The sequence below is a fragment of the Amblyomma mixtum genome, chromosome 1 (assembly GCF_055824585.1).
Source record: "Amblyomma mixtum isolate Tamu chromosome 1, ASM5582458v1, whole genome shotgun sequence".
Taxonomy (NCBI): Eukaryota; Metazoa; Arthropoda; class Arachnida; order Ixodida; family Ixodidae; genus Amblyomma; species Amblyomma mixtum.
Genome location: NC_143012.1, coordinates 48,874,432 through 48,901,968, shown reverse-complemented (window position 1 = coordinate 48,901,968; position 27,537 = coordinate 48,874,432). Strand labels below are relative to the sequence as shown.

The following is a 27,537-nucleotide window of genomic DNA, read 5'->3' as shown; positions in this document are numbered from 1 at the left end:
TCACTGCCAGCTCTTACTTCAGAAACGTACTATATATGGACGAGCAGCACTCTGGACAGCGAATTAAGGCACATGAAATTAAGGGAAAGATAGAGAAATTAATTCACTTGATCCATGACAAGGAATGATTAAACAAGTAGTAATATAATCGGAAATACTAAAAACAATTAATGCATGCAAAAGCTACCACCTGGCCGTGATGGAGCGCCACCTTCGAAATTTGGCTTCTCGCCGACACACTATAAAACAACCTAAACGATTAACGAGTTTCCGGAGCGACACATGACATCGCCATAGGGTCAGAGTCTGAACTATAATACTTCGCTTTCATTTCGCTGATAAAGTCACACACTCACCGCAATACTCGAACACCGGCTGTGAGACGTTTAAAAGCGCGTAGTCTGAAAATTCACACTTTTTAACCACTGCTCTACATAGAATCATGAGGACACGACACTAATCTCGGCAACCGGAGTCACCACCCGTGCACCGGAAAAAAAAAAGCGCTAGCACTCTTTTTTTTTTTTTTTTGCGCGGCGGAGTGAGCTAATGGGGATATTTAGCACAGCGGTGATGTACAAGGGCAGATGTATACCGGTTTACCGGACGCGACCTTGGCATGCGCCTGGCCCCACCCATGGCACTGAGGATGAGGGGTCCGGCAAACCGGTATACGTCTACGCTAATAAGTCTCCGCTATGCTAAATCTCTCCAATAACAAGCGCCGTCCGCGGGAATTCAGTCTTCCCAATACCACGCGACCCGGGATGAGTAATCGTGGCTCTGGAGAAACGCCGGATACCCCAGGATGTGCCACGTCCCGTCGTCGGCGATGAAGATCCTCCTCGGCGCCGCGATCGCCGAAAACACTGGCTCGCGTGCGTAAGGCGCATGCGGCAATTTGTGCGGCCCAGATCGCGGCCATAATATTGGCCCCGCACACCATCGGCCCGTCTCTCCTTGTGGAGTGGGCGAAGTGAGTCCCCGTGGCATCGGGGGTTCCTGCGGTGGCCACAGGAACTTCGGGGACGGAGGCGGCAGGGTTCCCTCTCGCGAACGTGGTGGTCCCGGTCGTGAAAGGAACTGCTGCGGAGGCATCATTGCCTCCTGCTCTTGATGCAGTTGCCGAGGTGAAAAGGGAAATTCCGGCCGCGAATGCAGTTCCTGTCCAGGAGCCAGCACCGGCTGCTGGTGTGGCGGAGTTTGTGCGTAGCCCCCGCTGGTCGGTGGCACCGGCGAGTCGCGCGTAAGTAGCGGCGAGCACAGGAACGGTAGCGGGGCCAGCGGTCCGCACGCTCCGTAGGAAGCACCTGGGTCGGACTTCTTGGCGTACAGGTGCTCGTTCCAAAGCTGAGAGTGCGAGCCCCTGCTGAGCTCGTCGAGGTTACGGGGGCTCTGACCGTTGTAGAAGCCCTGGGAGCCGCTGGAACCTGCGATGTGTCACACCAAGGGAGAGGTGAAAGATTAAGCGGCGTAGAATAAACAATTAAGAGAAATAGCTCGTAAGAATTTGCACTAGAACGCAACGACAGCAATGGAACCTCATGACCTGGTGTGTTTCAAACAGCGGTTGCCGACAAGAAAAAAAGGTTCGTCGACTGACGACTAGACAAGAACATGGTGTTTAATGCACCTTTGCCGCGGCAGGGTGACACCTGCATGCCTGTTTTCTTCGGTTCCTCAAAAATTACAGGGTTCTGCACACAGTGCTCAAATTTCTCGCGTTCAGCTTGCTTGTTGCTTTCATACAACTGCAGGAATTACACGAGAACAACGCAAAAAAACTGAGATCGAAAGGGCGAAAGACGCGATTTTTTGCATGAAAACACAGCAGACACCCTACTTCCGGGAGAAGCCGCCGAAGTTCCGGTGGCTTCACTCCTGGTCGCCTTGGAAAGCGGGAATGCGGCATCCAGCCACCTACTGGAGATGAGTGACCAAGGCGGCGGTCGGCACCGCGGTGGCGGGCTGTTACAGCTTCGGGGAGTGACGTGATATGTCAGGTGGCTGCCACACCTCCACCGCCCCCACCACTTCAAGGTCAAATTGCGGCGCCGATGATCTTGGCTTGACTTATGCCAGTGAAACTTTCGCTTTACAAGAAAACTTCTCGATACAACCAAGCAATACCAACGGCCATAACCTTAAAGCATGAACTAATTCATAAGTATAAATTTCACTTAACCGCTAAAAATTAAAGATATAAATATGTTCATACATTAAGGTTATGGCCGTTGGTACGTTGAATCTTAACTTTGCCAACCCGGGCCGCAGCGTTAAGGTTTTTGTGCACAGAGAGCCACGAAATTTTTCTGTGTTTGAAGAAGACTTTGTAGAAAAACTTTGGAAACGAGTTTTTTCTTTGTTTCTTTAACTGATATGGCATCGTCCTGCCCATATCCATGAACTCGCCATTGCCATTAACCACCACCATGTGTGTCTTTGTGTAGTTGAAAAGTTATTAGTCAGTTTTAGTTAACAAGCTAACTAAACAGTGTGTTTTTAAGTACTTGATGTGAAAAGATTTTCTTCATATTTCAAACACACTATTTTTAGTGCGTACCTTTAAGTGACCCCTGAGTGACCAGGTGAAATGCTTCTTGCAATTACTTCTATTTGCGTTATCTATCTTGTCATATGTGTGTCCTTTAGCTGTTCTCGTACATTCACCCTCCACACTGCTATATGATAGCCTCACAAGTTCGCCTCACGAGGTCACAAGCGAGCAAACGTACCCGGCCGGCATAATTTTGGCACTGATTTGGTAGCGGTAGGTAGTCTTTGCCAAAAGTAACCAGACTGCACGGTTTGCTTCTCAGTCGTATATAAAAGATATCATGCCAGACCTCAAGCTATGAATCTCTGTATGGAAAGGAGAACATTTCTGCTCACCTTCAAAGAACTTTTTGATTTTAAGGGACGCCGTGAGGGCTCTACTGCACGAATGCGAAGCAACCGTGCAACCTGGTTACACTTCGCAAAGACTATACTGTCGGGTAAAGAAGTCTCTGCACCACGTGCTCCTCAAACGAAGCCAATAGCTGCGCCATTAGCCGGCGATTGGAGACCACACTTGTGCAGGTGAAAGTAGAAATTTTGTTCTTTCATCTCAAGTGTTGTCTCCAGCCGCCAATTGATAGCAGAGCTATCGGCTTCGTTTGAGGAGCACGTGGTACAGAGACTTCTATCCCCGACTGTACGTACGGCTTAACGTGCTGCATCGACACATGGGGCCTGTGAGGGACGCCGTAGTGGATGGCTGCGGATTATTTGAGAAATCCACGGATCCTTTAAGGTGCATATAAACTGCACAACGCATACGATGTTTCTGTTCGTAGTTGCATCGCGTCCAGACAGGGATTCTTTCCCGCGACCTGGGGATCAACAGGCGAACGCTAAAGCCACTCAGCCAACGCTTCTTCGGCTAAAACTCTGAACATGAAATCATTAAAAAACAACAACAGTAAGCTCTCCTCTACCAAGGGAGTGTGCTAGATGGCAGCTTACTCCCACAGAGACGCATTCGCGCTCGCAGTTCAAGTGCAGGCGGGAAACTCCCATCGCGGCACTCACACTGGTACGCAGGCGGCTGCTGACACTGTTGCTTCGGACGCAGGTACATCGAGGGTGAAGGTGGCGCGACGAAGCGTTGCGTTTTCAGCTCCTGGTCCCTCATAGGCTGTTGCAGCTGCGGCTCCACGTGATCCAGCTGCCTTTCCGGACTGCCGAGGAACGCTGGCAACGGAGCATACGAAGACAACCACTGGCTGGACACTGACTGCCTGCTGCTGGGCCTTGTCTCCGAACCCTGCACACCATGAACAAGTAGAGTTACGGTATAGGTTCCCACAGCCAGCGCGCAAATGTCGACGGTAGTTTCACCGTCACGCTTGCAGACTTGCTCGCGCGGGCGTCGCAACCACCGTCGACAGATCAGCCTGCCGAAGCAATGGGGTCGTCGCGCCTTGCCAGCTGCTGATTTCGTTTACTCAGGCCACGGTTGAGACCAGCACAATCGTGGCGCGCGAATGCGCTAGTCACCTGATTTTTTTTTGTGTTTAGCGGGCTTTCTTTGGAGCTCAGAAAAAGATACACGTGAGGCTTTCTTTATCGCAAATATGTGGAATGGGGGTTTCTGAAGGTGCTCTCCAACGTTGCTATTCACATTTGCTGTCTAAAGTCAATATTTACGCATTTAGGAAAGTTATCTTAATTGCTTATTACTTAAATTGTCTATGATGCGCCAGCCCGTTGGTAGGTATATGTAAGTGGTTTCCTGACCTGCCTCAAATATTTCAGTTTTTAACCCTTGGCTAATGTTAGCCTGCACAACTTGTATAGCGTCTGTGGACCCTGCAGTAACTAACCATAGCCAAAGAGACGACAGTCAAGGATGGCAAAACCAATCCAAAATATCGCGGCTCTATGCGTTCTGAACAGAGGACGGAGACAGTAGCAGGTTCGAATGCAGTAGCGGACTCGTTATCGTCGAGAATGGCCGGCCGTCATGCTCGACACTGTACTCAGGAAGCGGTGACAGATCGATGAAGCCACAAGCGTCCCCCCAAGTCCAGTATCGGGTCGCGTGCTTTGAGTCTCTGCCATAGGGCACAGGAGATATTTGCATAATATCCAGCGTGCAATCATCATCGTTAGTCAGTCAAAGCCCATTGCTGGAAAAAATTTGGACACACTTAAAGGGGGTGTGTAAGGGGGTCTAATAAAGTTGAGGTATACCTGGTATGTCAAAGCACGCCGCTTCACGAATATTCTCCAGCAAGAATTTTCTTAATGCGCTTTGCAGAGCCTGAGTTATCTGTACTCGAAATTTGACTTTCACCGTCTTCGCGCCTTTCCTTCTCCTCTCGCCACTTTTTGCACGCTAGAAGGTAGGCGCTTCTCCGCTGGCCCCATCTCTGGGAGTGGACCATCCTGACCCGCCGGACCTACGTGTCTTATGGACCGCAGCCATGGTATCTGCCGTAAGTCTGCAAGAGTCCAACCAATAGCTACATCTCAGCTTCTGTGCACAGGTGGGAGCGACCGAGGAGGGCGGCAACTTGAAAAAAGCCGCCGGGAATGGCTGTTGGTCCGCTTCTGCGTTTAGAGGTGTATTATTTGGCTCAGGTTTTGATCGCAACACGGAGCTGTGATTGAGCGAGTTGATGTGCTCTCCTCGGAAGGTCTTTTAGAGTCCCTTTAAGCTTCGCCATAGGGGTGCCACGCGACAGCGTTAAAGGGTCTGTGAAAAGGCCCGGTGGATTTTTTTCCTTATCTCGTCGCAAACGTGGATTCTGTTCAGTGTTTCTTACTTTCATTTTTGTTTTCTTAATATTTAAAATTATTCATTTACCACAGGACACACAAGGCCTCCCTTGAACGAAGTCCGGCGAAAAGTTCTGTGTGATCGAGCCGTAGCGTCCCCTGCTCTCGACCTAAGGGAGTAGCTGTTTCGGCCCGACCATTTTACTTTTCAGTGCAATTGCTTTTGTTCCTTGAGATCCACTATCTAATGGTGGAGGGATCACGCCACGACCATGCAGAATAATGAGGAATTGTGTAGTGGCGTCATCACCGTTGTTCTTTGTGAACGTTGAGGGGTGTTCAGATGGCCCGCGCAAAGACACGTCAGTACCCTCTCGCCCAACCACGATTTTTCAGTTACAACGCCAGGAAATACAACAACGCCGGCTTCTCCGCTGATCGGCTCCCTGAACACTGTCGCGTTTAACCGCCTCTTCCATCGGTGTACGATTGAAACTGTCTTCCCATTGTGCCTCATCCCGTTCTTGCACACTTCGCGTTGTCATCTGCCCACGTGACTAGATGTGCCGAGTACTTACTTGAGCACTAAAATGGCCCGACTGGGAGCCAATCGAAATCTCGTCAATGCCGTTGCACCAGGTGGGCAGGTACCAGCGGGGGGAACCAAAGCAGGATTCGTCGCTGTATGACTGCGGAGTCGACGGTGGTGGAGGAGTCGGGTTCGGCCACGCGACAGGCTGCTGCTGTTGCTGCTGCTGCGGTTGTTGCTGCTGATGTTGCTGCTGCTGTTGCTGCTGTTGCTGGTGCTGCTGGTGTTCCTGCTTCGGCTGCTTCGGGTGCTTCGGCTGCTTCCACTGCTTCGGTTGCTTCGGCTGCTGCGGTTCCAGCTGCTGCTTCGGCTGCTTCAGCTGCTTCGGCTCCGGCTGCGCCTGCTGCGGTCCATCCGTTTCTGGTGACAGCAACACCTTGCACGGTGTTGCAAGGTGCATCTGCTGCTGAGCAGGAGGAGATCGCTCGGGCGTCAGCAGGCCAAGCTTCATGTCCAGCTGCTGCGACCACACTGACGGCATCGGTTGCTGGGGCTCCCCGAAGCCGAACGGCGGCTCCTGGGGGTGTGGCGATGGCGCAAAGAGCGGGGAGTAGAACGGCTCCAGCAGAACAGCCAGCGACTGGTCGAAGACACCCTCCTGGACCGTTCTGCACTGCGGTTCCTCGGGCATGTCCCATTCATGCGGCCTGTGCAACGGAGAGGGTAGAAGAAGTGGCAGCTTGTGAGGGCTGTTCAGACAGTTTTCTCCATCGCGCATCCCGGCGTTTGAACCCCCTTGCTAGACTCGTCGCCCTTGTTGAAACCGCCAACATTTTAGGAATACGTTAGTCAACATCGCAAAATGGTACAGTAACTTTTACTTTGCTTTACTGCCCAGTTTCTTGTTGCTGTTAAATATGCCGCTCCCCTGTGCAATCCCAGTAGTACCTCGAGGTTACTAGTAAATGCAAAAAAAAGTGGCGTTTGTATAAAACTGGCGAACGGCACACCGAAAGTCGAGCATGCCTTTTTTTCGTTGTCACACTCCTCCCCCTTACAACGAGTGCCAGCGCATTACGCCACAAACGGTAGCCCGAATGCAATGTACGCAATACCCAATGAGGAGGAGAGAGATGCGCCACAATGGCTAGCGGTTCTTTGTCTGCACCCTGCCGGTAGTCATATGAACTAGCTCAAAAGGACGCGGACACACGGTTAGGATGTTAAAGAGGTGAGTGGGGGTGCTGGCCTGCTGCCGTGTGTTGGGTGTATTTTTTTTGGTCTCTTTAATATTCCTCCGACGTTGACCAATGAACTAGAGACAATCTTCCTCTCGCGAATACGGCTGTCGAGTTTCGCAACTTGTTACGGTCAGAAAGATCCGAGGTTGCTGAGATGACTACGGTGAATTCTCCTCTACGAATTGCCGACTCAAAAAAAGAGAGAGAGAAAATAAAAATTTCCTCTCCCTTTTTTCGTGGTGTATAACGATAATAACGGGAGGCCTTTTAGCTGTCACACATCGGGTGCCGAGTAGGCCAGAAGACAAGCAAACGAGAGAGTTATAAAGGATGAAAGGATAGGGGTTTTACTTGCCGAAACTGCCTCCTCTAACCGGCACAAAAAGAAAATATTCACAGGGGCACCTAATTCGCTTGTGTGTCGACAGTGCGATAGCCTTAGCGGCTGTTAATGTGTTCACCGGAAGTGACGTCACTTCTGATCTGGTGACGTCTCTTCTTTCCAGTGGACGGCAGTCCTCCCATCCGGTGACGTCACTTTATTACAGCTAACGGGAATCGCCCTGCCTGGTGACGCCTCCTCCTTCAGGCCAATCAGCGGGGCGAAATTTAGCTTACGCCGTAACCTTGTCTGCACGATGAGGCTTCTAATGCTATCGCATTCCGCCAACCAGCAGCTCACCACTGCGCAGGCGCACTTGCCTTTCGGTGTAGTTGACTCGCCAGAAGTTGCTCTTGGTGCGGGGGCCGGCCTGGTCAGCCGCTGTTGGGTACACCTTGACGAACCATTTTTGGAAAAGTGCGTGGCGTATAGAGCTCTGCGACAGTGGACACAGGAGCGGATTTCAAACAGGCGGCCGCCGCTGTCATAGGTACAGACGTGTCCATACACTAGTCTATGGAGCACTGGAGCGGTGCGGTGTGTTTGCGACATTCGTCGCCACCTGCAGGGCTGGATGCGGGTTTTCACAAACACGACAAGTAAGCCGTGATTGATGCGATCGCTCATGCCCGATATGGTGACGTTTCCAGCCCTACGGTGCTCTCAAGTACCGCCAGTGCGCACCGGTGCGCCGTTCGAACGCTCCTTGACAGGTGAGTGGGGACGTCTCTATTACCTTCATCGTGGTTAACGGGAACAGGGTAGCGCGCAGCCTCGCTTACTACCAGTGTATTATAGCAGCGCCGCGAGGAACCAGTGCATATGTGAACAGTGGATGTCATGCGAGCGCTGCGAATATACGCTGGTTCTTGGCGGTCCAGTTAGAATGGTCTAGAGGCACGCGAAGCCATGTACTCTCGTGTTCCCGCTAATCGTGATGAAGATAGCAAAAGCATTATAAAACACAGCCGTTCAGTCAGCGCGCAATCGATGGTTTGGTTTGGTTTAAAGGGCTTTAAAGTCCCAAAGCAATTCGGGCTATGAGGGACGCCGTAGTGAAGGGCGCCAGAAATTTCGGCCACCTGGGGTTCTTTAACGTGCACTCACAGAGCACTGTTTACGGGCCTCTAGAATTTTCGAATCGAAATGGGCCAGCATGTAAGGTTACCGCCTTCTAGTGAAAAAAAGGCAACTTTCGCTAGAAACGGTTCCTCTGTTAGCTTGGAAAGACAAAAATTAAATACAAATGTCGCTCTCAGCGGCCATTTTCAAACGGAAACTGTGACAACGTCGGCGCTTTTATTTACCAGATCTGTCAAGTCTATGCTGCAGAGTAATGCACATCTAGCAGGCAATACTGAAGTTCAGTTCATAACCGACGATAACAATTTTAGCAGTATTTATAGCGGGAAGAAAGTTCCTTTTTACATCCATTTTTCTAAATGAAAAGTGCGCCTTTTGCTGCGCAAAAAAGTTCAGTATGTCCAAGAAGAGGAGTGTATTCGACTGTTACACAGAGCCAAAAATCCGTCCAGAACTCTTTTCAGGTTGAAGGCTCGGGGTACAGGCATGTTTTGGTCACCGAGTCTGCATTTTATTCGCATTTCTTATCGCTTTGCCTGTGCACAAACAACGCGTTAAGCTTTCCGCTTACCCACCTAAACCGCCCTGTTCTTCGCGTCATACTTAAGATTTTATGGTATATCGATCATCCGAAAATAGTTTAGTCAAGTTTTATATTCGTATTTTGATTTCCTAGTTTATGCTCATCTCTCTTTATTCACTGCACCCCACCGCCGCCCCCCCCCCCCCCCCCCCCCCCCACACACACACATACACGCTGCTGTTTTTGCTTATTGATCCAATTCTCATCTTCTAAGGAGAGTGACAGCTCTCCCCCGTCTCAACTGAAACGTTCTGGCACACGGAATGGCCGCTAAAACCCAAGTGAAGATCCGCAGGACATGTCAAGTATCCTCAGGACGTCTAACGGATATCAGTACAGATCTGCCACTCCGTCTTGGAGCTTCGCTCACCTTCCAGGATTCCACCTGCCTGGCGTTCATGAACTTGAAGTAGGGATACCTGTTCCTGCAGTGAGGGGGAGCAGAAAAGCGGGAACATGACGGCAATGCGACACACGGGGACACTAGACTAGGACTGCTGTCTCTCACGCCAATACACGCGCTGAGGCGACCTTCTGTACATAGAAGATCCACGTGCTGTTCTTTTTTTAATAAAAGAGAAAAACGCTGCCTCCGCCGCCTCCCATCGCGTTAGTTGCGTGATAGTCTTTTTCGCTTTCATTCATACACAGCCATGGATTCCTCTTTTGGAAGTTTTTTGACGTTTAACCTCATAGGCCAAGACTTGTTATATTCCCTTTTAGGTTGCGAAGATTTATTTCATGGCAAGTCCGGTTTTAGCCGAGATGGCGTAACAGGAAAAACGGGTCCGAGCTGGGGTGCCACTGCAGACCGATCCGCATTTAGGGATTGAGCCAAACAATGTGAACCTAAGTGGACATGTTTGCATTGAGTGCATTTCGAGTGCATTTCGAGTGCGTTTTCCCAGTGCTCCCTCTGTGAGAGAGCCGCAGCCCCTAGAAAACCGTTGAGCCCTCGCCCGTACCGGGAATCGAACCCTGTACAGTCTCCAAACGAGGGGATGCTTCTGTGATCAGCACTCGCTGCAAACTGCGCGGCACACTTCAAAGAGCAAGACCTAAAGCGCTGATTGCAGCGAACTGGGTTCTGCCTTTTCCTTCAAATGCTTTGGTTTATTGGGGTTTAACGTCCCAAAGCGACTCAGGCTATGAGGGACGCCGTAGCGAAGGGCTCCGGAAATTTCCTTTCAAGTGCTTCACGCCGCTTCTAAAGAAGAGACTTGGGTGTTATATGGCAGTAGGTTTAACTTTGTGAAGCATGCAATACTCTGCTGCACAGAACGGGCTGGCGCACTAACCCTAAATGGGGTCTTAGACCAGAAGAAAGCTTATCTTCGTTTACTTGAGATACTTTCTCACAGTGCGCTTATGTCCATGGAAAGGAGACTGGTCGAGCGAGCAACTGGGATTCCGAACCAGAACGCCTTCTTGAGATTTCGTTTGACGGTCGTTACACCAAGACACGTTAAAGGGGCAGTTAAGACAAAAAAAGCTGGGCAGACAGCATACTGCTCCTTGTTACCAATGACGGGGTTAAGCCCAGACACATTCGCCGTCAGCCTATGTAGTGCCCCCGAGGAGTGTGCGGAAAACAATAAATACTCTTATTACGAAGCATGCAGCCACTGTTCTTTAAGTAAAGCTATTGTGCCCGCCTTACTTGCAGCGCACTACTTCGGTGCTTGTTTCCTCAAGAACCTAGCTGCTGTAGGAAGGTGCCTGCTTGCAGGGCGGTAGTGTCCTACACAAGGTTGACTCAGACTGAACAGCCTAAACAACTTAAAAGCAAAAGTGTACTAGTTGACGTGCAGTCTCCAAAGGACAAAATAAAAACTGAAACTGATTGGTATTTGTTTTAGTTTTCATACTGCCATTTAACGAGCCCTTTCCTCCACACACGAAGTTTCGTCGAACTCTGGACTTAACGCAGTTCACTGTTCTTAGTTAAACAGGTTAATAGTTTATTGAGGTTTCACGTCCCAAAGCGACTCAGGCTATGAGGGACGCCGTAGTGAAGGGCAGCGGAAATTTTGTCCAACTAGAGTTCTTTAACGTGCGCTGATATTACACAGCAGACGGGCCTCTAGAACTTCGCCTGCATCGAAATTCGACTCGCCGCTGCCAAGATTGATTCCTAGTTAAACAACTTCCGCACGCGCAGCATTTCTCTGTGCCTTAAGATCTTGACAGGCGGGCTACTAACCAACCTCGTGGACGACGAGTCCTGAATGCTCTTTCTGTTTCCTTTCACTATGAGACATGTGACTGTACCGTTCCAGTGGAAGCAGCGGTCAAAAGCGTCCTGTGCAGGCCACAGGCTCACAGAAGCGAACAGGACGGTTGGTTATGACAGCGCCCTAAGCACAGGTACACACCTACCAGAAAGTGAACAAGAGAGGGGAAAACCTCGGAGTGCATGCCAACGTTTCGGCAAGAAGACTTGCTTTCGTCTGGACGATGACAAGACCTCTTGTCGAAACGTTGGAAAGCACCCCGAGTCTTTCCCCTCTCCTGTTTACTTTGTGATTATCAAGAACCACCTGCCCAACTTCTGTCGGTCATGGACTGGTACACAACTGGCAATTGAACCGGCTTTTACCGAATCACAAGTGTCCTTACAGTAGCCGCTTCTCGCACTCAAGCCGGAGGTCTGCACAACCCCATCCCCTTCCCAAAGAAAGAGAGCGAAGTACTCACTGGAGCGCCTTGTACACATGTTGTACACGGAGCGCCCTTTGCGGACTTTCGTGGACGACCTGTGCCACCAGCTGAACCAGTTTTCCCGGAGGCCTGCGAACTTCGGTGCCAGCAGGGAGCAGCTCGGCCAGGGGACCCGGAGGGAGTTTGGGCACCGTGCACTTGTCTTCGGGGCTCGCCATGTTGCGGGAGCTTCTGGAACGCTTGGCGGGCGCTGAAGAAGCTGCCCGACCACGCCAGGTGATGCCACGGTTAGAGTTCACTTCGAGGCTTAGCGGAAGTGTTTCCTCACACGCGAAAAGCAGCCAAGAATTGCGCGTTGAGCTCCTTCCGTCAACCAAGACAGCCCTCCTTAGTTTGTCAGTCTGCCCAATTCCGTGGCCGGACTTAAGTGGGGCGGAGGGCGCCCATCACAAATTCGGCCCTGGCTACACAAGGAGAGACGTGACACATTGCGGTCATTGAAATGCCATGCAACGGGTACGGTCTGAACAATAAGGAGTTGAAAGGGGGTAAGCTGTCCTTCACCGCACTACCTTTTATAAAAGGGTGCCCGCTTGTAGACAGCTTACCCACGTTTACTCTCCTATAGGTGTATTCATGCTGAGAGTGCATGAGGCATTTTCATGAACGCTACAACTTTCTAAAGCAACGAGAGTACCATGCAAAAATTAATGTACAACAGTCGCGTACAACTTGCAACCAGTTAGCTTGTAATAAGCGATCTGAAGTTCGAAATAGAAAGTTTAGGTTGCAATTTTTTTTCTCTTTCATTAGATAATAGGCATACAACTCGGTCTGAAGAGCTCATGATACTGAACGCCGTTATTTGCTAGACAAACTCGGCATCCCGGCCCTAATTTTCTAGCTCTACATTCGCTAAAGCAGACAAGTTTTCCTTCTTTCGACCCACAGTAACAAAGTGGAATGAGATAGCTAATGCACTTCCCCGTGAGGTCTAACCAGATCGCACTCTTATTAATTGCCTTTCAGGGCGTAAGCTCTACATCACGACCAAAGCTGCAAAAGCCGATTCTCCACTGAAGCCTTGACCTTGACTAAATAAACAGAGGAAATAAATTTTCCCGCGACTGGGATTCGAACCCGTGCGGCGCGAACAAAGCAGCTGCGCTGCCAACTGCGCGAGAGCACGGTGCTATCACCGCTCTTTTTTTGTTGCGAAATCAACACTACTCGAGCTCGGCTCGCCGCGTATGCTCGTGGCGGTGCGGCTACCAAACGACCTTGAGGGTTTGTCGCCTAGCAACCGCTTCAGCTGGGCTCCAACAGATGCCTGAAAAGGTTGCTGCGCAACAGCAACATGGGTTGCAAATTCCTGACGGGTGGCTAGGGTGGAAAGCGCCACCAGCCAGTGCAGTGGCGCATCATTTAACCGCTGTCGCACTGCTCTGGTCGTGGTATGTGAGGACTTGCCGCCATCTACGAATCTCAAGTAGGATTTACCAATTCAGCATACACGCACATTAACCTACTAAAGATAGCATGCCACACCCCTATGGTGGAGTTTAAGTGCCCCCTCCAATTTTGGCAGCGTTGGCAGCGGTGGTGAACTTGCCCGCGCGTTGAGCACCCGATTTTAGTTTGCGTGGCTACCACGGCGAACCGCATGGCGCTGAACATTCTGAAATACAGCTTGTAATTCTGAACGTTTGTCCCAGAGCGAAGATTTTCAGTGTCCGTCATAACCAGTCGACGGGAGCGGAGAAACTATTGCACAGGCATGTGCAGCGCATTTGAAACAGCACGTGCTATCACTATCACCGTACTCGCGCAGAATGTGGCCTACAGATGGCGCCAGTTGCTGTTGACCACTACACTTACTAATCAAGTACAGGGTCGGTCAAAAGATTGAGGACATAGGGTCTGCTTTTGAGCCGCTTGGCGGGACATTTACGTCACCGTCGAAGTCCAGTGGAGCAGGAGAGGCATCATTCTCGTCTCACAGAACATTGTTAGAGTAATAGTGGTGTTAAGGGCAAGATATATGCCGCTTCAAGACAGGCCCTGTGGACCGCAAAAAGCGTCCAAGTCATGCGGCAAAGCAGCATAGCGAGGCAAGTTTTCCGAAGGCTTTCACTCGGTATATTTATAATAATCAGCAGCATCCACGGTAAACTATGCGGGAATGAGACAGCAGATGGTAATCGCTCGGTGATTTCTTCGTCCGAGTTGCGTGGTATAGCGTCTCCTGCAAACGTGAAGTACGGGTTTTCCGCATGACTTGGATGCTTTCTGCGGCAACTTGGCAGGCCTACGCGAAGCTCTAGGTACTTATAATACAGCAGCTCTAATGACCGCGAAAGCTGTGTTCTAAAGTGGCACATGTTTCTCTTACCGCGGCGTCGCTTCGCGGAGTCCGAGTCGCCGTGAGCCCAGGAGGTGCTGCTGGGCAGGGACGACTCCCTGTCCCTCGACGAGATCACCGTGGTCAGGTCGGGTAGGATGCTGTCCACATAATCGTTCGCCAACTCATCCATGACGTCTTCGTTGAACTGCACGTAGGACACAGGCGAGGATGAGAGACAGAGCCTAGGTTCCTTACATGCAGCCACGGAAAAAAATTCTAACGTCACAACACGCCGAGACGGGAAGGGCTCGGCCAAGAGGCTTAGGCTGGCGGAGCATTTCGTGAACGAGGCACAAGCACAACCAGCGCTGCATTGGTGGCGGACGGCGTTTGTTTCGAACCAACACGCGTTGATTCTAGGAACGGCGCGCCGTACCCTCCCATAATAAGCCCAACGGAGATGAGAAGAGCAGACGCGAGCGATTTCAGACCTTTGCTGCGATATGAGGGGCGAGTTTTTTCCCGCCTTCTCGAGGATTCGTCTGCATATAATTGAGCCGTAGTTTCAGTTTGCGGTTAAGAGAGTTGCTCCCTTAAGGAGGGTCTTGCAATCATTTCGACACTCTATAGACTTTCCATAACATTGTGCTTATAGAGACTATGGCCTTTCTATAGAGAAATTCTATGGAGTAGTCTAGAGGCAAATCAAATCCTACGGACGGTCTATAAATAATCTGTAGATATATGGCCACGCGCTTTTGGAAGAATGTTTTATACTGAGCCTATAGACCATGAATAAACACATATAGATGTCTATAGGAAGGCCATACTGTCTATAACATGTCAATAGACAGTCTATAGACCATTTTTTGGGGGGACTAGCCGATGAGCGCTTTTTTGCCGCGAGAATGCAGACTGTGCTGAGGTATCAGCGAAATTCGCATGCGTTGCAGGACCGATGTCGATATTCTACACGTATAACAGCGACCATGAACGGGGAGTAAACCGAAGGCGGCCACAACATCAGCGGATCGTTTCCCGAGCGTTCCGCAAATACCACGAAGCGCCTTCTGTAGGGCTGCTTGGTTTTATATCGTCGGTTCTGGTAGCGCTGTGAATGTCCACACTTCTACCAGTCCCCGGCTTTGTGCGCTTCAGGAACCAGCAAACACCGAAAGCCTCAGCATTTTTTCACGGAATGCCAACCGAATAAACTTGCCTTTCCTTGGTCGCTCATTTAGAAACAACGGCAAATCGAAAGCACAATGAGCGTCAACAGCCACTGCGAGCTTCAGGGTAACATTTTCTGCAGGGCGCTACACTGCACCCCGGGAGAAGACACGCTGACGAGTCGACCGGATAGAAAGTTGTCCTTAAGAAGCGTTGTACCCTTACGAGGATGGTCTAGACAGTGTCTATAAACTTCTTATACATGCTACTGCCATGCTATCATCATCATCATCACTACGCCCACTGCAGGCAAAGGCCTCTTCCATGTCTCTCCAATTAAGCCTGTCCTTTGCCAGCTGCGACTACCGTATCCCCGCTAAACTTAATGCCCACCTCACTTTCTGCCGCCCACTGCTACGCATGCCTTCTCTCGCAATTCAGTCCGTTACCCTTGGTAACCAGCAGTCCTCTTTCCTTCGCATTACATGCCCTGCCCAAGCCCATTTCTTCCCCTTCGAATACGACTTGGATGTCACTGACCCGTGTTTGTCCTCTCACCCACTCCACCCGCTTCCGATCTCTTAATGTTACACCCATCATTTCTCTTTTTATAGCTGGCTGCGTTGTCCGGAACTTAAGCTAAACCATTTAAGTTAGCCTCCAGGTTTCTTTCCCGTAAGTGAGTACCGTTAAGATACAACTGCTTTATTCTTTTCTCTTGAGGGGTAATGGTAAACTGCCATTCATGTTCTGAGAGAACCTGCCATATGCACCCACCACGGTGGCTCGGCGGTTATGTCGGCTGCTGACCCGAAAGCACGGGTTCGATCCCGGCCGCGGCGGTCGAATTTCGATAGAGGCGAGTTTCTAGGGCCCGTGTCACTACGCTCAGTAAGGCTTTTGTTTGTTGACCGCTGCTGTAGGCACTGCATTATAAAAATAACAAGGAGCCAGCCAGCTCATTTATTTGACCGATCACTACGAGAGGATTTTTTTGTTTGGTAAATGACGCGGCTGTCTGTTTTGTATATTTCGTCAATGATAACCGTCGCGTTCATCTGCATGAAGCTCAATAAAAATGCTATTCCTACGGGCTTGAGCCTAATTGATCTCTTGGTCCGGAGAGCTGTGCAGTGATGTACCTGCGCTGACGTCATGCAGATTTGGTACGGGGGTGGTCATTCAGGGCGGGCGGGCGCGATTCCCCCTCCACACATACATACGTACACACCATACATACATGCAAACACACACACATACATACATACATTTGTACATACATACATACATACACACCATGCCGCCGCGGTGGCTCAGCGGTTATGGTGCTCGGCTGCTGACCCGAAAGACGCGGGTTAGATCCCGGCCGCGGCGGCTAGAATTTCTTTGGAGCAGAAATTCTAGAGGCCCGTGTACTGTGCGATGTCAGTGCACGTTAAAGAACCCCAGGTGGTCGAAATTTCCGGAGCCCTCCACTACGGCGTCTCTCATAGCCTTAGTCGCTTTGGGACGTTAAACCCCAATAAAACCAAAAACCAAACACACCATACATACATACATACATATACATGCATGCATGCATGCATACATACATACATACATACATACATACATACATACATACATACATACATACATACATACATACATACATACATACATACATACATACGTACGTACGTACGTACGTACGTACGTACGTACGTACATACATACATACATACATACATACATACGTACGTACGTACGTACGTACATACGTACATACATACATACATGCATAGATACATACATACATACATACATACATACATACATACATACATACACTTCTACACCGGAACGAACAGCGAATATTTTGTGAGTTTCGGACAAGTTATCCCCGTCACTGTGTCCAGTACTCGATGGCCTCCAGCGAAAGCTACAACGTCAAGAATATGCAGCTCGCTGGGCCTGCTTCCGCTCGTGCAATGTGGCTCGTTCCGTACCTTCAGCGTTCTAAAGGCCCGTTCACACTTGCGAGTCGCAGAGGTCGCGCGATCGTTTTGGTCGAAAAGCGACAGTCGCAAACGGTCGCCCTGGTCGAAAAGCTACAGTCGCGGGCTAGTCGCTCTCTGCTCGATTGTTCAGTCTCGCGACTGCGAGTCGCAAACCGCTGAACCAATCAGCGAGCGAGCCAAGCTTCCGGCAACGACACCGCTCGCGGGCGCGCCGGGCGACGACCTGCGCTGCTCCCAGCAGTCTGCCCTTGTCGCCGCTAAGCCTAGCCGGTTTCATATCGATGCCGCAGCTGCGGGCGCCTCGGATCCTGACCAGCTCTAGTAATTAAGATACTGCTTTCGTCACCGCTTTATTGTGGACCTCGTATCATAATAATATCAAAACATGCTCTGCTTCCGCGACGCCTTCAGCAGCGGGGCTAGCAGACAACAGTCGAGCCGCATGGAGCATCTGCAGCAAAGCGGCTGTGGGAAGAAATTTGCTTGTGTCGCAGTTATCACTTCTACCAGCAACTCGGTACTGGCCAGCGATCTTCAAAAATGATTCATTGTTTACATTCCTGTACTCAAGGGCTTGGTATGAACTTCGAACAAGCAATATTGGCGCATTTTTCTGACGCGCTGGCGGCCGGAATACTGTAGGCTGGTAGGCCGGCCCTGCAGAGAAGCGCGCCTCTGTCATCATGACGCTAGTACGACCGCGGTGCACATCAAAACCGTCACGACAACCTCAGCTTCGCTCGGGTCGGTGTAGTACATTGCGAATAGCAGTTCAGACGACGGAGCGCGAGTACAGGAGGCGCGGCCAAAACAGACGAAACTCTCGACAGCGCGCGAACAACGTGATTCCCGAGAGTTTTCGCTTCAAACGAGAGGCTAACGAGAAGGCGACCCGCTGGTCGCGCTTGCAAGTGTGAACAACGGTGTTGTCGAGCTGCTCCTTGGTCGCAAGCGACTGCTGGTCGCCTGCCCTTTGCGACTCGCAAGTGTGAATGGGCCTTAAATATCTCCAAGGTTCGAGGAACTCACGTCCTCAATAGTTCCTGAACTCCGAAAGGTATTATAGGGCCCACTACACGTCTTAGGTGCCCCCGAGCTGCGCATATTTGACAAAGGCTATACATGCCAATGCAGCCGGACGCGAGATCGAGGAATGCCGTGTCCGGCTCCTCATCACCTCTGCCGGCAGCTCCTCCTCGTTGGCGGCGTTGTCGACCTGCGTCGCGGCCCCTGGCGGTGGTGGCTGAGCCTCGGCCGAGGGGCCTGGATCCTCTCTCCTCGCCCTCCTGGGGGCGCGACCCCGGCCACGACCTGGTCGTTCCTCGCCGGATTCATCAGCGTCCACAATGGCTCCTTGCTTGAAGGCCCTCTCTGGACGTTCTGCGTTAATTGGTGGGATAGCAGGTGTTGGTTTGCGGGACACTTCACCCTGAGCGCACTACTACGCTGCAAACATGAATACGCCTGGATGGAAGTGAAAAGGAAGTAACCTGTCCTCTAGGATGCGCTAGAGGACAGCTTAGTGCCTTTTTACTCCTTTCTATCTTCAGTGAAGTTTTGATGATCCATCTGTAAATCTATTTCGCCATTTACGACTTCGAAAGGCATGACTTGCACGAATATGGCGAGAATGCCCGTCTCGTTATATTCAATTTTCTGTTCTAACGAATAAAAAAAGAGAATGGGAAGGAAGGAATCTCGTAACTCTTTCGAATGGCTCAATAAAATCAAAGCAGCGATTGTTCTTTGCAATATCAAACGGCTGTCAATTACAGCGCAATTTTGGGGATTAAGAAAAAAAGAATATCGCGTGATAGTCAACGTCAGAGCAACACACCATGCAAGAAACCCTACGCCACAGACAACGCCACAAAATACAACGCAGTACCAGGCATTAACGCAACGTGTCACGCCACGCCCTGTACAAGAGGAAACCTCTGCCGAAGCTTCATTTTCATGCTGAAAACGGTTCGTGCTCTATATCCCAGCCAAGCTGGCCGTTTGGAACACCCCGAGACAACGAACTCAACGAATAAGACATGTGTACTTTACTCGCTTGCTCCTTTTCTTGGTGATCCGAGATATTCATATATAAGCAGCTTTAAGCAGTCCAGTGGAGCGACGCGTACGCCGTGTTGACAGCGCAGATTCCTGAATATACTTCTCAGTATCATGAAGCGCAACAAAGCGTTATGACGTTAGGGTGACGACACCTGCAATTGCACAGGAGGGCAAAGAACCGCTTTACCAGTATCTGTCGAAGCTTGGCTTCAGATTCTCCAACCTGTCCTTCTGGTTGGCGACAGTCATCTTTTTCTATAATCCACTTCGAAGGCGTCGTCGCTATCTTCCCTACAAGGTGGCTCATATATGATAACCTCGCATTATCAGTGGCACTGCCAAGCCCGTCTTGACCCACGAACGACGGTGCGACGTACGGTGAAGCCTACAGGAGTAACAAAATGCTAAGTGGCGAGGCGTTGGAAAAATGTTTTAGGGCCTCTTAAGAAAGTCTCTGCCGAACACAAGACAGCACACCATGCCCCACAAGGACGTTTCAAGGACGCTTCACACCACACCATGGGCAGCCGTACCGTAATGCTCTCCTACCGAGCGGACGCACTGGAAGCGAACCCGGGTCCTCTCCTCGCTCTTTTTAGTGCTCCGTCTTCGTCGCATGGCATCAGAGTGCAAGTAGCACGCCAGCCAAGCCTGTAATGCCTGCCGCAGTTTTCATTTCAGGCTTCAGAAGGCAGCATTTCTCTCCTATTGGAGTGTTTATAAAATCTTGGGAGCCTTGCGAAATCCACTCTTCGGCGTAAAGCGAGGATGAGCTCCGGAGTATATAAATCTATTCATGGGCGCCGTGGTGTTCTAACAGGGTGACGCCGACACACTGTGCCAAAACGAAGCGGATTGAAGAAATGCTGCAAGGAAAGAATTGGTTATTTAGTATCAGTTAGGGAAGTTTCACTCGAGAAAGCACCATAGGCAAGAAGCCGGGCAACACTGGAGGTCTTCATCAATTGCTACCAGAGGGGGTCCTTTAGCGTGAGCAGCCATTCCAGAAGGCCGAGTTTTTTGCATGCAGCTTTTATTAAATTGAGGCTCCCGGTGCAGATACCGAGCTCTCAAACTAATGCTAATCCGCAAAGGCACAAAAGCCTCCCATGTGTCGCCAGCTACCATAGGCGGTCCGCACCGCATATTGTATCTTTATCTCCAAGGCCGCAGGTGATTTTGTATGATTGTCGGCTGGGGCATGCCTGATACGATAACGATTCTTCCTTGCAGCCAACGCCTCCATTCCACCACGACTTCTGTTCGTCGTAAGTTCTTTTCGGAAACTGAGTGTCACGGCACTGTTCCTGTCATCTCTTGGCCACTGGCTACTAGATCAACGACAGAGGTATCGTTCGCCTGCAGCGCAAAGTTAATTATATTTCTTTTTGTCCCTCCAATGCATGTTTTCCTGCATCATTTTACGCTTTTATGCCTCCACTTTGCGGCGCCTATTTTTTTACCTTGCTCTCCGGCAATGGACATTCACTTCCTCCTCAGTCGCAGTATGCCACTCCTGATTCTCGGCCGATGCCCTAGTGATAGCACATCACCTGTTATTTTCCAGATAAACAACAGCTTGCTTATTTTTTGCCAGACATGCGAAGAGATGTAGCTTGCAACAATGGGTCAGATGTTATGAGAAAGGATGAGGACCACTGACCAAAGCGTGGAGGCATCGAACCCTTGCGCATACATTGCGCACATGCAGCCCTTTTTGGCAGCCGGGAAGTCTCCCATAGCCGGAGATGGGCTTCGTCTCAAGCGGGGTGTCTGTCAGGAGAAATCAGCCTTCAAGGACAGGCGCTCTCAGCGTCGATGTGAATGTGAGCGGCCTCTCTGGCGGGGAATATACTGGCGGCGAATGTAGACAGAGGGCCCAAATAGCTGGCCGTGCTCATATACCAGGTGTATCACCTAAGATGTTCTACATTCTTTTAAGAAGCTTCTTGTGTTGGAAGAGAGCTTTTTTCACCATTGCACTGTCAGCGGTGTGCCGCGTCAGAATACAGCTAAGACCTGCTAACTAGTGATCTGGTTAACTGTTACTGAATATTTCGTTTTACAGCTATTCTTGTTACTACTCTCCTTAGTTACTTAGAGGCGTGTAGCCCACCGTGAGTAATAGCCACATCAGTTTTTAGAATTTAGAAAACGAGTTACCCTCGGTGCTGTGGCCCAACAGATTTTGTCTATGTAGCGCCAAAATGCACGAGCTTTTGAGAAGGCTGCAGACTAAGCAACCCCTTCAGTGCGCGAACCTCGTCGAAGTAGCCAAAACTTCTTCCACTATAGCGATGAGACTAATTGCGTTTTAGAAATTCTAGAAACTAATATGGATATTACTGATTGTGCGCTACAATCGCTCGTCAATAAATAAGGTTACCAACAGTATTAGCTAATAATTTGATTATTACAATTACTTAACCAGCCTACTAGTTAACGCGGCTTTGCTGAATTCTGACGAGCTGAACCGATGACCATGCTTTGCCGAAAAAAATCGCCTTTCCAACTCAAAGAAGCCCCCGTCGCACTATATTTAAATATTGCTGAACGTCTTAGGCGAAATACCTGGTATACTTCAGGGGAGCGGCATTGCAGAAATTTGCACAATATATATGTCCAACAGAATTCCAGGTGCGGCAGGTTTGGAGGGAGGTTGAGTGCTCTAAGGACCTCTTTCTCACCAACCTTTAGAAAATGCGCTGCTCTCTAAGTAGTACGGTAAGAGCCGTACCCTAACAATTTTTTTTTTAGACAGTCGATAGACCGTCCATACACTTCTTTCTAAAAAGTCTAATAACTCTCTATAGACAAATCTTAGAGAACATTCAACAGGGAATACAAATGCTATAGACAGACTGTAGACAATATAGAGATTCATGACCATACCCTTTTAGTACGCTTTTGTCTATAGACGCTCTATGGAGAATTAATATTGAAAAAGAAATATCTATAGGAAGGCAATAGAGTCTATAAGTAGTCTATAGACTCTCTATAGACCATTTTCACTCGGGTACCGTCTCTATCCCGTTCAGGAGCTCTCAGAAAGGTGGGAGGGCTCTTTACGGCGGCGGTCGAAAAGGGCATGCGGATTCATTCACTGGAAGAGAGGGCTGAGCACTTCTCTACAAATATGATTGTTCTTGGCAACGCAACCGGGATGCGTCCTGGCTCACAGCTGGGTGAAGATGGCGCCGTAACTTTCGTGTTGTGCTTCGGACTTTCCATAAGTTCCCTCTACTGGGCATTTTCCAGCTGATAGCCAAATTCTCGAAGCGCGGCATTATGTATCTGAACCATGTCTCGGGAAGCTAAGTTTCGAAAGCCCATAAAATCTCGACAAGCGCTTCTAGTTTCCAGGTCTGCAACTTTGCGCCGCGCGACGTTGAACCCTAAAATTAATCGCAGGAATTTCGAATTCGAGTAAATATTATTACTAACGAGCACAATGAAATTCCCGATAATGTAGTCCGCAACGCTGGATCCTCAGAATATGGGCAGCCTTTTTTTTTTTTTTGTAGCGAAAGCTACACCGGCCACGAACTTGCGATTTCGCTGTAGCAGTGCTCCGAGGAGGCAGAGAGATCGACCCTGAGTCCTTGCCTAGCAACCGCCGCAGCTGGGGAACGCCGCGCTCACGGCGCCATCTGGCATGACGTCACACCATGCGCCTCGCCGCGGAGCCGACGCCGCCGTTCGGTATGACGTCACACCGCTTGCCCGGTCGTGGTGCTCGGCTTAGCTTGCGATAAGTATATCCGGCAAAGCCGAGCTAAGCCACTGCCAATTTTTTCTCTCGACTAAGAAGAGTGAATAAACTGCTGGAACGCGGCCACAGTCACCGGGAGTCGAACTAGTGGCCTCGCAGGTTGATGGGTAAGTTGCTTGAACACCACTATGTGTGGAAGCGCAGCATAGTGTTCGTTATAATATAGCTTCGGTAAAATGCATTCACACTCTTTCCAGCCAAATAACCTGAAGGCTAATTCTCGAGAATAACTGTCTACCGCAATTTAACTAAACCTCTCGCTCGATACTATCATCACCGCTGCAGTAACACAAATTCGGCACCTAACAAAGACCGCCAGCCCTCAAAGCGACAGCTGCTGGGAATAATAAAGCTAAAGTCATCGAAGTACTGAGCGGTGGAATTTGCGCTAAAGCATTTATTTAAATTAACACAATAGTAAAATAAAAGCAGTATTTAAAATAGCAAAAAAAAAGTTAATATAGAAAGTAACAAAGAACTCAGCTTTTTTTCGGTTCGGACATCGCCTGGGCCTTGCAGTTCTCCGATTTTTATTCGGGCGTATACAACGAACTCTATTAAAAGATATGTGAAAGATTCCGGGATTTTTACGCGGTCAGAAATAGAGTTAAGTACCCTTTGCAACTGCCTTTGGTGCATCCCGGGATGTCTCATCAAAATCTCACACAGCCCTAGTCTGATAAGTTCACTTAGGCAGCCGGTCTAAATTTGCGATTTTGAAGAGACAACCCGAAATGCCGAGCCAAACCGAGATATGTAAGGCAGACACAGCGCCATTTCCTTTCACCAAAAACCAATTATTTATTAAATAAGGACCTACGCAGGCTATCAGTAAATCAATCAATCAATCAGTCGATGAATCAATCAATCGGTTAACTCATCAACATATCAACCTAAACAAATCAGTCAATCAACCAGTCGCCAGATCGATGAATGAACGAGTCAAATGATTATCAACCCGTCAATTGACCAACATTTTGAATCATTCAGTCGATCGGCTAATCAGGCAGTCACTCAATCGATCAGTTGATCGATCAATTAATCTGTCAAACGTTTGATTAATCTTCCAGTTGATCAGCACATCAAATGAAATTAATAAATCGACTGACCAACCAACCACTCAATTATTCAATGGAAGAATGAATCAATCTGTAAATCAAATCAATTAATAAATTAACTTCAAACAATGTATCAATTAAATCAATCAGTTGATCGACCAATCAGACAGTCACCGAGTCAATTGGGTGACCGAGCAATCAGTGAAGTAACTGATTAATCGGTTAAGTGATTGCTGAGTTGGTCAGTTGATCAACATATCAAATTCAATCCATCAGTAGATCGACGAATCAGTCGTCCACTCAATAATTCAATGAATGAATTAAATTATCCATAAAATCAATAGACAAGTCAATCAATTACTTATTAATCGGTCAACTGACTGATCAGTCGGTCAATTGATCAACATATCAACTCAATCAATCAATCGACCAATCACTCAGGTGGTTTATCAGTTAATAAGTCGATCAAAGAGTGTGATCAAATCAATCAATCGGAACATTCAATAAATTGATCAATCAATGAGCCCCACCACAGTGGTTCAATGGTTATGGCGCTCGTCCACTTGACCCGAAGACCGCAGTTTGATCTCGGCCGCTTTTCGATGGAGGCGAATCAAATGGTGCCCGTGTACTCTGCGATACCAGCACGCGCTAATGTACCCCAGGTGGTCGATATTTATCAGAGGCCCTCCTCTGCACTACCGCATTCCTCACAGCCCCCGTCGCTTTGTGTCCAGCAGACTCCCCGTCCGAATTCCTGAACCTTGTAGGTTCGCAAAAGTGGGAGACCTTGATGGCCTGCTCTAATCTGGTAGTACAAGCCCGGGTCACAGCACGAGCCCAAAATGTGGCCTTTAGCACTGACTGAGGCCCACCTGGTGGGGTCGACAGAACCCATCATTCCCTGTACCGATATTATGTCTTTTAATGTTTTACGAGTGACTCACTGGAATGTTAAACAGCCATCTGCTAAGAAGGGGCGAAAATCGGACAAGTTTGCAGTAATGCACGGTTGAAAAGTGAAGTAAAAATACAAACGGACGAAGAAAAAACACAAGGAAAAGCCCATTTTTAACCTTGCCCTTATACTATATAGCGTACCAATCAATCAGTCGATCAGCATGTGAGCACTATCAATCAATGAGTCTTTAAAGTCAATAAATGAATGGATCAGTTATTAGAAACGATAAATCTTCCAAATAAATCAGTGACGATTCAGTCAATCACTCAATCAAGCATAAAAATAAATCAAATAACTAAATTAATTAAACTAAACAGCGTGTTTCGATAAATTTAACGAATAGTCGTATCACAATCTGCCCAAACGTAATAATATTATACGTACTAAAGCAGAACGTGGCCAATCACGCTGAACAAAAAAAAAATTATGCCTGCCAGGTGTGCCAAACATGGCGGCCTCGCTGAGCGGGGGATAGCTAGCGTCATGCGTACCAATGAATCAGTCTATCAGTATACCAGTAATATCACTCAACTAATCAATGAAATCAATCAATGAATCGATCAATTATTAGACACGATATATCAGCCTAATAAGTCAGTGATGATTCAGTCAGTCACTCAATGAACCAACTAAACAATCAATGAACCAGAAAAACAAATCAAATATCTAAATAAATCAAACTGAATAGCGTGCTTCACTAAAATTAACGAATAAGTCATGTCACAATGTGCCCAAACGTACTTATATTATACAAACTAATACAGAACGTGGCCAATATCGCTGAACAAGAAAAAGATTATTCCTGCCCGGAGCGCCAAACATGGCGGCCTCGCATCCTCACGCCATGTTCGAACAACAACGGCCGTCACGCGCCCTCGCTGAGGGGAAGAGGGGGTGGGGGGGGTATGGCTCGCGCCAAGCCAGCCCTCGCGAACTCGCGAACTCGCTCAGCTGAGCGGGCGCTAGTGAAATACCATCACAAGCACCCGCGCACCGCGCAAATGCGCGAGCGAGCGCCTAAATAACCTAAATAACCCTAAATAACCGCGCCGAAGCGCGAAACGGGCAATAACACGCCGCGGATACAGTGAACTGCGGACTCCGTACAGATAGGCTTAACGCGACCCGGTCCCGGTGACCTTGACAGCCCGGGGAGGACGAGAAAGTAGGTCAACATGGCGGCTGGCCGTCCTGCATCACTCACCGCGCGGCTTGGCTCGGGGTCGCTCTGCACTCTTTCTCTTCGGCTTTCGAGTTGAAGATGGCCGCTTGCGCTTTCTGGTCGGATTCCAGTCTTCGCCGTCCCAAGAGTAGTCGTCGTCATCCATCGTCTCCGAATTCGAAAACAAGGAAATAACAGGTTTACAAATGACAGACGTATCTGTGCGATCAACCGTCCGCTACTCGAGTCCGTCAAGCTCTGAGGACTCTCTCTGTGAACAATTCCATATATAGGTGTCTTCCCTCCTTTCCCTCTTCTATCTGCCTTCTAGCCCTGCTTTGCAGACGACACCCCGCGTTCCTTTTCCCTCCTCCCGGGCGTGTGCAAGTCTCGTTCCGAGCGCTACCGTTGAACTCTTGGTGGACACCTGTACCAGCGCGAGGGAGCCATGCCCATATATGGAATGGGAACGAACGCTGATTTCAATGGTCTGCGTTCGTTCCGTGCAACTTTAGCGGGTGTTTGGAGATGGGTTTTGCGACAGTTCTGGATATCGGTGATTGTTTTTGCATTCATACTCCGCTTTATTTAAAGAAAATTGCGTTTCTCAGCGCCATGGTGTCTTTGATGGTTGGCCAATAGGTTAAAGATATCGACGAAGTCTCTAAAAAAAAAAGACACGGAATGAAATTTCAATGCGATGTGTAAGCGGAACCGTATGGCTGGGACGGCTGCAATTTCGAGGCAAAATAAAAAGCTATATTACTTTCTTTGTGAAACACGGAAAGATGCAGCTAATTAGTGCTGTGAAGTGACAACATTCGCTCGGAGATAGTAAAAAAAAAACTGCAGAATTGATCGCCGAAGGTTGTTCCGAGGTATCGTAGTCTGCCTGTCGTAAGACAGGCTGCATCTAACGTTATCTTACGGGTCAAATAAAGATGTTATTATTAATACCTCAAATGTTGTAAGACAGGCGACATTGCATGTGAAAATCTTTGCAATCATGCTTGGTTATTCTTGTTGCTTGTGCAAATACTTGAGAACGGATGCACGACATGCGCGACCTTTTAATGCAACCATACATCGTTGGTACGAAAAATCATTGCAAACATGGATATAGAAAAGTTGATATTTGGTGTTCGAGGAAAGGAAATGACGCACTAACTTTGTCTCGTATTTCGGTGGACCCCCGGGCCGCGCCGTAAGGGAAGAGAAAATGGTGGGAGTGAAAGAAGAAACGATAAAGAGATGCCGTAGTGGAG

The 27,537-nt window shown here is 49.1% G+C and overlaps 1 protein-coding gene across 1 annotated transcript; it reads right to left on the bottom strand.

Annotated features, from left to right (window-relative positions):
- Positions 1–26,438, bottom strand: LOC149366283 (uncharacterized). Its single transcript, XM_089570085.1, has 9 exons — positions 26,315–26,438; positions 18,436–18,638; positions 14,137–14,293; positions 11,781–12,003; positions 9,454–9,508; positions 7,738–7,853; positions 5,844–6,501; positions 3,574–3,808; positions 1–1,430 (listed from the first exon to the last, which is right to left on the bottom strand). Exons 1-9 carry the CDS (start codon positions 26,436–26,438, stop codon positions 739–741), a joined length of 2,463 nt encoding a protein of 820 aa, XP_089426211.1. The 3' UTR covers positions 1–738.
- Between the last annotated feature and the right edge of the window lie 1,099 nt (positions 26,439–27,537).